At 37.4% G+C, this 14,162-nt stretch overlaps 1 protein-coding gene across 11 annotated transcripts in view; it reads right to left on the reverse strand.

The window, feature by feature from the left end:
• LOC124604669 (uncharacterized protein C15orf61) overlaps positions 1–14,162 on the reverse strand; it is a 65,392-nt gene that overhangs the window by 30,756 nt on the left and 20,474 nt on the right. For 9 of the 11 annotated variants that reach the window (XM_047136503.1, XM_047136501.1, XM_047136500.1 and 6 more), the window contains 2 exons: positions 9,727–10,084; positions 754–1,190 (listed from right to left, as the gene is read on the reverse strand). In XM_047136503.1, coding sequence (XP_046992459.1) covers positions 1,063–1,190; positions 9,727–10,033 — 435 coding nt within the window. In that variant the 5' untranslated portion in view covers positions 10,034–10,084 and the 3' untranslated portion in view covers positions 754–1,062. Of the gene's footprint in view, positions 1–753; positions 1,191–6,188; positions 6,372–9,726; positions 10,085–14,162 lie in introns of those variants that run through there. The other 2 variants (XR_006978593.1, XM_047136507.1) reach the window with 2 other exon arrangements.

The following is a 14,162-nucleotide window of genomic DNA, read 5'->3' on the forward strand; positions in this document are numbered from 1 at the left end:
AATTAGTCTGTAGTCCAGTGCACAGCAACTTTCCGAAAACACTGTAGAAGAGCTCAGTCTTCTTTCACCAATATAACTTGAAAATGACCAGAAGATTCTGTGCCAAAATACAATGGCAACAAATTAACACCCATCAGTTCTCCCATAATTTCAAACTTTAAGATTTTGCCTTATGTCTGCTTTAGGTTACCTGATTCATGCATTTGGAGAGTTTCTATGCAACACCTCCGTGCATTCACTGGTTTGAGAATTTCAAGAACATGCTTAAAGTTACAATTTTCTTTCAGGGGCAAAAATCTTTTATACATTGAGAGCAATTGAGATAATATACCAGTAAGCCTGAGTGTGATATTTAGACTGTTTTCTACACCTCAGATATGCCTACACCTAACATACAAAAATACACAGGACAAAGCTTAAACAACTTACAGTCGATGACATAAATTATTTCCTTTGCTGTAAAGTGGCTCTGACAAAGGGCATCTACCTTCTGCCAAGCCAGCAATAATAAAAGTGAAGTTGCTAGGTGAGGAAATTGTATGTGTGTGTGTGGGGGGGGGGGGGGGGGGTGAGGTGAGCAGGGAGGAGGAGGAGAGGCGGTGGGGGACCCGGCAACGATGTTGTGATAACACGAGGTAGGCAATGATGTCGCGAATACACGAGGTATGACAATAATTTTTAAACATATCTAGTATCAATTTGAACATTATATTTATAGAAGTTCTTTTACTGTTGCACAAAATAAGGAAGCAATTAGTGTTTAAAATTATTTAATCTGGGTTAATAGTTACAATATTTGCAGACATCTTCTATACTGTGTAACCACCTGCCTACATATCTTCCCTCAGAATAACAGGTTTCAACAACTAAATGTAAATTCTGTTGCACTGTCACATTGTATACAAATAATTTTTCAACATATGTCAAAGGAATAAAGACCTTACAGAAGATAAGTCAGTCAGACATAAATATAAGCAGAAATTGTAGTTCTACTATACAGTGTGAGGGGTAAGAGAGAGTAAAATTTTGATCTAACATTATGTTACATTTGTGAATAAACTTTTAGTATAATGATCCTTTGTCTTCCTTGTATAAGAAATATATTTTTACATTACCTTTTGAAGTGTGCACAATTTCTATGTGTTTGATAAGAAGAGTAGCAGCTAAGCCATAAGCTAAGCAGGGTATACCTGAAAATAAGAAAACTGTATGAAACAAAATCAAGGTCTGGGAAGAAGAAGAAGAAGAAGAAGAAGAAGAAGAGGAAGAGGAGGAGGAAGAAGAAGAAGAAGAAGAAGCGGAAGAAAACCTGATCCATTCCGTGACATCAGATCATTCTATCATTTAACGTGTTATTAGGAACCATTCTAGGAAGTGCACATATATTTCTATTGAAAGCAGAGCCTATGTATACTAAAATCATGCATCTTAAACTTACAAATTTATAAATTCCTTGGTAAAAGATGCAAGATTGATAACATCAATTGTTATTGTCTCTGTTCGTGTTACTCATAATTACTTCAGTACTATTACTTTTATTATTTGCCCACTTATATTTTGGGTTCTTACACGCTTCTACCAGTCCCCAGAATAGTCAGTACTTTGCAGACCATACTAACATTAACACACTAATAAGTCACTGTGGGAATTTTCAGAATTGGATATAACTGCCGCCACTGAACCTGAGCCAAGAGAGGGGTTTGAGTTTTTGGGTGGCTGGAAAGATGCCTCTGGATAGCCCTTGAATAGCTTAGCATATGGGGGTCCACATCAAACCCATCAATCATCAACACCATTTCAACAGCTGCTACCTTTTCCACACCAAGATGGCCTTTCCATACAGCCTAGCAACCCATTATCATCACATGTGCAGTGACTAGCTGTCATTCTCAAAATATATCAATGGTCTCACTGAGGTCTTCACAGACTGAAATTAACCTTTCCACCTTATCCAGAAATAGATCTCCAGAGTCTTGTCTCCTACCATGTAGCATTCCCCACATACCCACCACAAACAAGTGCCCCCCCTAATGACTCTGTGCTACCCAGGACTGGATCAACTAAATTACATTCTCTGCCTGGGTTTTGGCTATCTCTTTAATGCACTGAGATGAGAAATATCCTCCCCACCCCTCCCAAAGCATCATTCTGCTGCCCGTCCAACACACATCTTTGTCTGTCCTCTTCCATCCCTACTCCCAACCTCTTGTCCCATGACTCATACAGCTGTAAAACACCTAGATGCAATACTGACCCCACTACAATGTACTCCAGTCCTGTCACAGACCTTTTGTACCTCATCAAAGACAGAGCCACTTTTGAGACCAGTCAACTTAACTGCAACCTGTGTGCAGTATTCTATGTGAGCATGACCGCTAACGAGCTGTCTATCTGCATGAGTGGCCACTGACTAACTTGGTCAAATGACAGTTGGATTACTCACTTGCCAAGCATTCCACATATATGGTGTGCTTAACTTTAATGCCGCTTCACAGGCTGTGCCATCTCAATTGTTCCAAAAATTCCAGATTTTCTGAATTGTGCAGATGGAAACTCTCCCTGCAACATATCATTTGTTTCTGTACCCCTCATGGCCTTAATCTTTGCTAGTCCTTGTTCTCCAGTTGCCTCAGCCCCCCTTCCCCTCTGCACAGTCCTCTATTCTGTTCCTGCACACTCTCACAGGGAATGCTACAGCATCGTCTCCCACACCTAATCTGTGATCCCTCTCCTTTCCTTTTCCTATAAAATACCTCATCTATATCTATTATATCTATCTGTACCCTCACTGCCCACCCCAGTGGTGCCACAGCACCCTGTGGGGAGGGGTGGGGGGGTGGGGAGGGGGGGTGGGGAAGGGTGTGGCCTGTGTTTCATCAACTGATGAAGGACATTGTCCTATAGCTAAAAAAATATCAAACAGTCTACTTTCACATGTGCCTGCCTGCTGTTCAGCACCTCCTGTATGTGGAAAGTAGTAACCTGTCCTAATTTATATTGTGATTCCATCCTGTATTTCCCACTGTTTTTTTTCCATAATATTTACTCCACTCTTTTTTACTTTTTTTATTGTCATCTTCCCCTATTTTTTTGGTTTTTCCACATCTCTTACTCTGGTTTCTTCTTGTTTCTCTTCCTCTTCATCCTTTTTTACTCCTCACTTTGTCCAACTGCCATTGGACTGAAACCAGCACACTGCTTATCAATATATCATCTTTAATCTACTCCCTCTGATATCTCCCCCTCTCCCTTCATCTTCGACCGTCCTTGCAAGAGATGGGTCCCTTTCAACCTTGGGTTTGAATTATCTGTCCCTCCATTCCAAACTCTTTCCTCCCTGAGATGGACACTAATAGTTCTGGGAGCTAGGAATAGTTTTATCTACTTTTACATGTTTCTATTGGCAGTATTTAAATCTGTCCTTTAATGCCATTTGCTAATCTCTGCAGTTTCTTTTATTCACACAGCTGCTATAAATTGGGCGGATGGAGCTTTTGTTTGAATTTCTTTATGTTATGAACTGTGTGTTGGTTACGTATAATTTCAGTATGGGAGCTAAATTTATAATACTCAAACTGTGAATTGGTAACAATATAAAAAAAATGTCTAAAATAAACTAGAAATAAAGCAGTAAGTAACACAAAAAAGAACAACGTCAATTCATATTTTTGGAAAAATTGGACTATCCTTTTTGAAATTAATGAGAAGAATGAAGACAGTAAATGTAAGTGAAGTCAGGTAAAACATTTAAAATGTTCCAAGACACTTGCATGGGAACTTAAAAAAGCACGTTACACATGTCGCCCCATACTAAGACCATTGCGTAAAAGAGTAGGCCATTGGGAGAAGGAAGTACATCTTCTGGGTTTCCTGCAGACGCAGCTCTACTGCAGTACAAATAACTGGTGCATCGCAATGTAGCTGAAATGGTGCAACAGCTGGAAACATTCTCCATACTTGAAATATGCTGAAAAATATGATTCTTGTGGGGAAAACATCTAAATTGCACATACATTCACCATGAAATTCTGGTGGTATATGGACCAAATGCAGTGTTGTGTCCAACCATACTGAAATTCTGCCAAGGCTGCACAGACATGGGTGGTGTTGGTCAAGAAGTCCAGATTTTGCATCATGCAATTTCCATTTGATAAGCTGAAAGAACATCTGTGAGGAAAGACATACACACCACACTTCCTGAATGGCTCTGTGACCAGGGAGTGTGATTTATATTGTAGAGAAATTGGCAACTGGTAGAACATTGGGACCACTGTTACAGGGACTAGGTGACTATGTTAAAAAACAGAGTCATAGATCTCTGTCACCTTGAAGTATAGTGCTGTATTCAATACCAGTTACTTGAGCTGCCATAATAATGCATAATTTACTTTTTGATACCCTCTCGAGGAAGCTTATGTTGAGAAAGATACTACAGGTAAGATTTAAACAGTTCCTAAGCATCTGGCAAGAGAGAAATGGCTCAAGTTCAAACGGAATCAATAATACTGTATTGGATAATGGTCAGTTATTAGTTTACTGAACAGAGACTGAGTATCATGATTGATTTTTTTACATGGTCCCGAGCATAGAACTACCGGGCACCACTTCAATTGGACTCAAACTGAAAAATAAAATAATTGGCAGCCTTTCACAAAGAGGCATTCTGTAAGTCACCTGAATCCGTTTAGGAAACATGTGGCAAACTTAAATAAAGGCCATCAAATTAGGAATTTAAAATGGCATCTCTTTCAGAAACCACTGCATCAACTCAAGTCAGTTCGTTATCAGAGTACAAGGGTGAACGGACATTAGACTTACTGATAAGTAACCTGATACCATATGCATAAGAGAGGGAGAGAGAGAGAGAGAGAGAGAGAGAGAGAGAGAGAGAGAGAGAGAGAGAAAACGAAGTACAAAAAGACTTATGGAAAAAGTCAAGTGGCGAAGACATAAAGAAGGGACAAGCAGTATTACAAAGAATGCAAGAAATGATGGGTGGAGTTCTGTTAGTAAGTTAAATATGAGAAAGTGTACAAATGGCAAGCACCGAAAAATGTGAGACTACTTATACAATTATGCAGAGCATGTTAAGTTTCTTAACTCTTCATTCTTACTGAAAAGTTTGTCCTATTATATCACTATATAATATGAAACAAGAGGCATTTTTTAAAGAAGTGACTGCACTGAAGAAATATATTGAGCAAGAGTGCGGGGTAACTAAAACACTTGACTGGAGGAGCACGGCTGAAATCCTAATCAAACCATCTAGAATTATATTTTAATGGTTCCCATAAATCACTCAAATGAATTCTAACAATGCTCCATCCATAATGAGCTCTTTTTTCCTAATGAAATATATGTCGTCAGTAGTGTAGGTGAAGTTCATAGTAGTAAAGGATTATATGAATGGCTTATTTCAATATAGGTACAAGTCCATCTTTGTTCATTCTGAGATACAGAGTCCTAAAGTTAAATGAGTGCTGAAAAATCTGCAGTTGAGATACCAGAAATATTCAAGTACATACTGAAATAAGCCCTTCATATGTGACAACAGATCTGCAGAAGTGACAGTCAAATACACCAAAGTGCCAAGCAAACTGGTATAGGCATGCGTATTCAAATACAGAGATATGTAAATAGGCAGAATACTGTGCTGCAGTCGGCAACGCCTATATAAGACACCAAGTGTCTGGCGCAGTTGTTAGATTGGATACTGCTGCGGCAACAATAGCTGGTTATCAAGCTTTAAATGAGTGAACGGCACACAAGCGATGGGACACAGAATCTCTGAGGTAGGGATGAAGTGGGGATTTTCCCTTACGACCATTTCACAAGTGTGCCGTGAATATCAGGAATCTGGTAAAACACCAAATCTACGACATCACTGTGGCCGGAAAAAGATCCTGCAAGAATGGGACCAATGATGACTGAAGAGAATCATTAAACATGACACAGGTGCAATGCTTTGCAAATTGTTGCAGATTTCAGTGCTGGGCCATCAACAAGTGTCAGCACACAAACCATTCAATGGAACATGCCCAACATCTGCTGTTGACTCCAGGAATATAAGCTCACCCGTCGTTTCGTTGTGTCTGTTTGTAACTCAACATCTCCTCTATATGATGAGCAGAAATCTATCCTTTTTATAACATTGACATTAGTACATCCACATGATTTATGCAACTCACCTCCATTCCATATTCCTTCAATAGTTCTTCCAGTTTCCTTCTCTTGCACTATAATTCAGTTTTATTGTTCCTATTCATTCTTTGTCCTCAGTTTCATAAATCTCTCAATTATCAGTATGCATTTTCCCCTATTTTTAAATACACCTTGCCCTTTCCTCATCTTTCCAGATTCCTCAATTTTTTCTGAAACAAAATCCTATTTTGTTCATTACCACTGACTGCTGTCCTAGTATCTTATTGGCCCAGTATCTTATTAATTTCTTCTACTCTTGAATTTCATCCTTCTCTTACCCATTCCTTCTCTATACTTATTGATAATTATTTGGAATCATTTAACACATCAACTGCTGTGTGGCCGCTGGTGGCTGCCATGTGGCTGGTGGTGGCCACAGCAGTCTGACACCTTTCCCATCGATATCATAATTTCAGTTCAAAAAAGGAAGCATCAAAAAGATACAAAAATTACAGGAAATCCACTCTCGCAGGCACACGTTCAATCAGGTGCTGGAAAGTTTCTTGGGGAATGGCAGCCCATTCTTCACAGAGTGGTGCACTAAGTAGAGGTATTGATGTCTGACAGTGAGGTCTGGCACGAAGTCGGTGTTCCAAAACCTCCCATAGCAGTTCTATAGGATTCAGGTCAGAACTCTGCGCAGGCCAGTCCATTACAGGGATGTTATTGTCGTGTAACAACTCTGCCACAGGCCGTGCATTGAGAATTGAAAAACTGGTAAAAGCAGGAGAATTGAAAAACTGGTAAAAGCCCAGCAACAGGGAAGATCAATTTGGGTCCCAGAGAAATGTAGGAACACATGAGGCAATACTGACCCTACGACTTGTCTTACAAAATAGGTTGTGGAAAAGCACCCTTATGTCTATATCATTTATAGACTTAGAGAAAGCTTTTGACAATGATGACTGGAATACTGTCTTTGTAATTTGGAAGATAGCAAGGTTAAAATACAGGGAGCAAAAAGCTATTTATATCTTGCACTGAAACCAGACGGTATTTATAAGAGTCGAGGCGGCATGAAAAGGAAGCCGAGGTTGAAAAGGGAGTGAGACAGGGTTGTAGCCTGTCCCCAATGTTGTTCAAACTGTACATTGAGCAAGCAGTAAAAGAAACCAAAGAAAAATTCTGGAGTAGGAATTTAAATTTCAAGCAGAAAAAATAAAACTATGAGGTTTGCCAATGACATTGTAATTCTGTCAGAGACAGCAATGAACTTGGAAGAGCAATTGAATGGAATAGACAGTGTTGTGAAAGGATGACATAATATGGACATCAATAGAAGCAAAATGAAGATAATGGAATGTAATCTTATTAAACCAGGTGAAACTGATGGGATTAGATTAGGGAACAAGACACTAAACGTAGTAGATGAGTTTTGCTATTTTGGCTGCAAGATAAGTGATGATGGCTGAAGTAGAAAGGATATAAAATGTAGACTGGAATTGACAAGATATAAATTTGTTAACATCAAATATAGATTCAAGTGTTAGAAAGTTGTATCTGAAGATGTTTGTCTAGAGTGTAGCCACATATGGAAGTGAAACATGGTCAATAATCAGTTTAGACAAGAAGAGAATGGATACTTTTGAAATGTGGTGCTACAGAAGAATGCTGAAGACTAGATGGGTAGACAGCATAATTAATGAGGAGGTACTGAACAAAACTGGGGAGACAAGAAATTTGTGGTATGACTTGACCAAAAGAAGGGACTGGTTGAGAGGACACCTTCTGAGACATAAAGGGTAGTGTGGGGGGATAAAAATCATAGTGGGAGACTAAGAGATGAATGTAGTAAGCAGATTCAGAAGGATGTAGATTGCAGTAATTATTTGGAGATGAAGAGGTTTCCACAGGATAGAGCAGCATGGAAAGCTTCATCAAACCATACTTCGGACTGAAGACAACAACAACAACAACAAAAACATTGGTAAAAAAAAAAAAAAAAAAAAAAAAAAAACCAGTGTGCCTTGAGGTGGTCATAAATTAAAGGTATCTGACACTGCTGACACCATAGGAATATTAACAGAATGAGTAGGTAACATTTTGTGTGAGGAATTAACTAGACATGAATATAATAGAGGGAAACATTCCACGTGGGAAAAATATATCTAAAAACAATGATGATGTAACTTACCAAAGGAAAGTGCTGGCAGGTCGATAGACACACAAACAAACACAAACATACTCACAAAATTCAAGCTTTCGCAACCCATGGTTGCTTCGTCAGGAAAGAGGGAAGGAGAGGGAAAAACAATATTATGCAGCATCGATGCACATTTTTAGGATGCTGACGAAAGGCAAATGTGAGAACAAATATCTCAGCAGTGCTTGGGACATGTTAAATAGAATGAAACTGATTTTGTGTTCCAGTTGGCCTCTGTGGATAAGGTACATTTTTTACTACATACCACATATAAAATAGCAATTAAAGCAATAGTAGACCCTGTATCATGAAAGTTAATTCAGTACATCTGCAATAAGGGTTATAGCCACTATTTGCTGGAACACAAAACTGATATTATGAGTAATTAATTTGCAAAAGGTAAAACAATAACTAGTAATTAATATGAGCATTTTCTGCACCAATTGTACAAGAGTTTGCTGAAAAGCAATGCCTCTGAATTTTTTGTGTTATAACTCTTAAAATTTTTTAAATAGAACACTTAATTAACATTCTATATATTTATTCTTCATGTCTACATATTTATTTCTCAACACAGTCACCCTGGCCAAGAACATATTTCTCCCAAATTGAGCTCAGTTTGTTGATACTGTCACTGTACAATGACTGACTTTGTTGAGAGAGCCACAAGCTCATCTCTGCTTGAAATCCTTAATCACTATGAAAGTGAAGTCCTCACAGATGTTCTTTAAGTTTTGGAAACAGATGAAAACTGGATGGGGCCAAGTCAGGGCTGTAAGGAGAACAACAGATGACAGTGAATCCAAGACATTGGATTCTTGCAGAGTTCACAGTTTGTGTTCATTATGACATTGTGATGCTGAAGGAGAGGGTGCTCCATGTGTGGATGAACTCTTTGAATTCATGCTTTCCATTTTCTCAAGCACTAATATAGTTAATGTTACACACTGCCCTCTAGCAGCAGAACGTTGCAACTATGTCAGTGAGGTGGGAAAGTCGACCAAGTAATATGCATGGTGTGATACCTCAACTAAGACTGAGAACAGATTAAAAAATTTGGAGGCATTATGTTTCAGCATGCCCTCATAACAAAGAATACACGAGAAAAGACCTTGATGTGAAAAGAAAAACAATCACCCTTTCACAAAACAGTCTACCTGCCAGCAATTTTTTTTTTATGACAATGGAAAAAATTAGTCATTTGTAGACAAAATTATTGAAACTTTCACTCACTTCACCAGATCTGGCAGTGGCTGGCTTCTTTTCACCAAAGTTATAACTTCCTTACATATGAGTTTCATTGCTGTTTACTGTCACAACAATGTCTATTGTATTAAACAAAACAAAAAACATATAAAAAACATAAGTTATAGCATACATACCTAAATTAGCAATCTTTATAAAACGAAAGAATGTATCTTCAAGCTGAAGATCTTGATATGGTCTCTTTGTACAGTGATACTTTATGTAAGGATAACATCCTGTGCGGAGAATATGATAATTTGTTTCTTGAACTGGCCAGTTAAAATGCGACTGGCCCCATTGGTCATCATAAACACTGGTGTATTTCACAAAGTAAGATGTCCATGGTGGCTTTTTACATTGTGTTAAGTATGCATTCAGAACTTCTGATGCAGCTGGTTTATTTCCTTGTCTTCGTATTAAAAGTCTTGAAAACTGGTGAGTCATTGGTATCCTCTTATTACATGGTGACTATGTCTGTAGTACCAACTTTAACAGCTAAAAAATAAATATCACCAATGATTGAAAACAACAGATAATTAATTTGGAATGGGATTAAAAGAATGAAACAGGTGTAACGTAGATATCTTAAAAATATTGAAAACAAGTTTGCCTATCTCAACACAAATCTTATTTTAAAATAGTGACCATATTTAGATTCTGTGTAACAAGAACCCTGCAAATAAACTTTTGGTGCAGTTACTTTCATATTCTGGAAGCCACTACATAGTTTGTGGTGTCATTCTACCATTTTTCTTCTTAGATATCACACAAGAAAAAGAATTGGTTTACTGAGTGGGGTAGCACAATGTTTAGCACATTGGCCTTGCATTTGGGAGGACAATGGTTCAGACCTGCATCCAGCCATCCTGATTTAGGTTTTCAGTGATTTCCCTAAATCGCTTAAGGCAAATGCTGGGATGGTTCTTTCAAAAGGGCAGGGCCACTTTCCTTCCCCATCCTCCCTTAATCAGAGCTTGTGCTCAGTTTCTAATGACCTCATGGTCAACAATACGTGAAACACTAATCCCCCCCCCCCCCCTCCTCCTCCTCCTTTAAGTATTGATTTCACGCAGATGTACATCCTATGATCTTTCTAACTTGATGCAGTATGACGCTTACATGAAGAGGGGTAGTATATTTTTAAAATCTTAAATAAAGAAAATAATCAATTTTTGAAAGTATAATATAATTGGATGGACACAAAAATCCACTCACTGAGCAGCAGCAGTGGAACACACATGTGAAAGCTACTATGCATGCAAACTTTCAGAGCCTGTGGTTCCTTCTTCTGACAGAAGAGTTGAAGGGGAAGGAAGAGGGGTGAAGGAAAAGACTGATGAGATTTTGAAAAAGGAGTAGAGTTTGGAAAAGTCATCCACAACCCCAGGTCAGGGGAGACTAACCAGATGCAATATCTTTTATATTTATGTTCCCCTACTGCCTCTTGGTGAGTAGATTTTTTAACTATCCAATTACATTAAGTAAAAAAAAAAAGTTCTCCATATTTTAGGGTATCCTTATCATTCGTTAAATACTACACTTATTATTTCTTTCCTTTCTCAGACGTTATGTCTGGTTAAAAATGGAAAGTGATGTGGACCTTGATCAAGCGTGACTTCCTTTAACTGAACGGTATATGTTACATTGCATTTAGGAACTTTCGGGTAATTGAACATGTATCAATAACTACGGATTTCTGTAGTAGTACATATACGTTTGGATGTAGCTGTATTGCGTTGATGTACTGGTGGATATTGTGTGGTATGACTCCTGTAGTTGATAGTATAATTGGTATAATGTCAACTTTATCCTGATGCCACATGTCCTTGACTTCCTCAGCCAGTTGGATGTATTTTTCAATTTTTTCTCCTGTTATCTTCTGTATATTTGTGCTATTGGGTATGGATATTTTGATTAGTTGTGTTAATTTCTTCTTTTTGTTGATGAGTATGATGTCAGGTTTGTTATGTGGTGTTGTTTTATCTGTTATAATGGTTCTGTTCCAGTATAATTTGTATTCATCATTCTCCAGTACATTTTGTGGTGCATACTTGTATGTGGGAACGTGTTGTTTTATTAGTTTATGTTGTATGGCAAGTTGTTGATGTATTATTTTTGCTACATTGTCATGTCTTCTGGTGTATTCTGTATTTGCTAGTATTGTACATCCGCTTGTGATGTGATCTACTGTTTCTATTTATTGTTTGCAAAGTCTGCATTTATCTGTTGTGGTATTGGGATCTTTAATAATATGCTTGCTGTAATGTCTGGTGTTTATTGTTTGATCCTGTATTGCAATCATGAATCCTTCCGTCTCACTGTATATATTACCTTTTCTTAGCCATGTGTTGGATGTGTCTTGATCGATGTGTGGCTGTGTTAGATGATACGGGTGCTTGCTGTGTAGTGTTTTCTTTTTCCAATTTACTTTCTTCGTATCTGTTGATGCTATGTGATCTAAAGGGTTGTAGAAGTGGTTATGAAATTGCAATGGTGTATCCGATGTATTTATATGAGTGACTGCTTTGTGTATTTGCTAGTTTCTGCTCGTTCTATGAAGAATTTTCTTAAATTGTCTATCTGTCCATAATGTAGGTTTTTTTATGTAGATAAATCCCCTTCCTCCTTCCTTTCTGCTTAATGTGAATCTTTCTGTTGCTGAATGTATGTGATGTATTCTATATTTGTGGCATTGTGATCGTGTAAGTGTATTGAGTGCTTCTAGGTCTGTGTTACTCCATTTCAATACTCCAAATGAGTAGCTCAATATTGGTATAACATAAGTATTTATAGCTTTTGTCTTGTTTCTTGCTGTCAATTCTGTTTTCAGTATTTTTGTTAGTCTTGGTTATATTTTTCTTTTAGTTCTTCTTTAATATTTGTATTATCTATTCCTATTTTTTGTCTGTATTGTAGATATTTATAGGCATCCGTTTTTTCCAACGCTTCTATGCAGACACTGTGGTTATCCAATATGTAATCTTCTTGTTTAGTGTGTTTTCCCTTGACCATGCTATTTTTCTTACATTTGTCTGTTCCAAAAGCCATATTTATATCATTGCTGAATACTTCTGTTATCTTTAGTAATTGGTTGAGTTGTTGATTTGTTGCTGCCAGTAGTTTTAGATCATCCATGTATAGCAAATGTGTGATTTTGTGTTGGTATATTCCAGTAATATTATATCCATAATTTGTATTATTTAGCATGTTGGATAGTGGGTTCAGAGCAAGGCAGAACCAAAAAGGACTTAATGAGTCTCCTTGGTATATTCCATGCTTAATCTGTATTGGCTGTGATGTGATATTATTTGAATTTGTTTGGATATTAAGTGTGGTTTTCCAATTTTTCATTACTATGTTTAGGAATTGTATCAATTTAGGATCTACTTTGTATATTTCCAATATTTGTAGTAACCATGAGTGGGGTACACTATCAAAAGCTTTTTGGTGATCAATGTATGCATAGTGTAGCAACCTTTGTTTAGTTTTAGCTTGATATGTCACCTTTGCATCTATTATCAGTTGCTCTTTACATCCTCGTGCTCCTTTGCAGCAGCCATTTTGTTCTTCATTTATAATTTTGTTCTGTGTTGTATGTGTCATTAATTTCTGTGTAATTACTGAAGTTAATATTTTGCATATTGTTGGTAGGCATGTTATGGGGCGATATTTTGCTGGGTTTGCTGTTTCTGCTTGATCTTTAGGTTTCAGATAAGTTATTTCTTGTGTAAGTGTATCAGGGTTTGTGTATGGGTCTGCAATGTAACTGTTAAATAATTTAGTTAGATGTGAATGTGTTGAGGTGAACTTCTTTAACCAGAAATTTGCTATTTTATCATTTCCAGGGGCTTTCCAATTGTGAGTAGAATGAATTGCTTGGGTGACTTCATGTTGCAAAATTATCACTTCAGGCATTTGTGGTATCATCTTGTATGTGTCTGCTTCTGCTTGTATCCACTGTGCATGTCTATTATGTTGTACCGGGTTTGACCATATGTTGCTCCACAAGTGTTCCATGTCTGTTATGTTTGGTGGATTGTCTATTTTAATGTGTGTGTTATCTATTGTCTGGTAAAATTTCTTTTGGTTTGTGTTGAATGTTTGGTTTTGTTCCCTTCTAATTTCACTTTTTTTGTATCTTCTAAGGCATTTGGCCAATGCTTGTAATTTCTGCTTCTTTTCATCTAATTGCTCTATCGCTTCTTGTTGTGAGATTTTACCTAACCTTTTTCGTTTTTTGTCTCATATTTCATTTCTCGTAAATTGTGTTAGCTGTCCGATGTCTTTTCTCAGTTTTTCTATTCTGATCTGTAGCCTGTGTTGCCATGCTGGTTTTGTGGGTTTCTTCTGTGTGTTGGTTGTCTGACTACTGTGTATATTTAGTGTAGTGAGTGCTCCTATATAAACCAGTAGTTGTAACTCTTCCATAGTTGTATTTTCATTTATTTTGTTGTGTATGATTGTGTTGATAGTTGTTATTGTTGTTTCGACTTGTGGGTTATTTGGTGGTCTATGCAAGAATGGTCTAATGTCTGTATTTGTGTCTTTGTATTCTATATATGTCAGTTGAAAT

The sequence above is a fragment of the Schistocerca americana genome, chromosome 1 (genome assembly GCF_021461395.2).
Source record: "Schistocerca americana isolate TAMUIC-IGC-003095 chromosome 1, iqSchAmer2.1, whole genome shotgun sequence".
Lineage (NCBI taxonomy): Eukaryota > Metazoa > Arthropoda > Insecta > Orthoptera > Acrididae > Schistocerca > Schistocerca americana.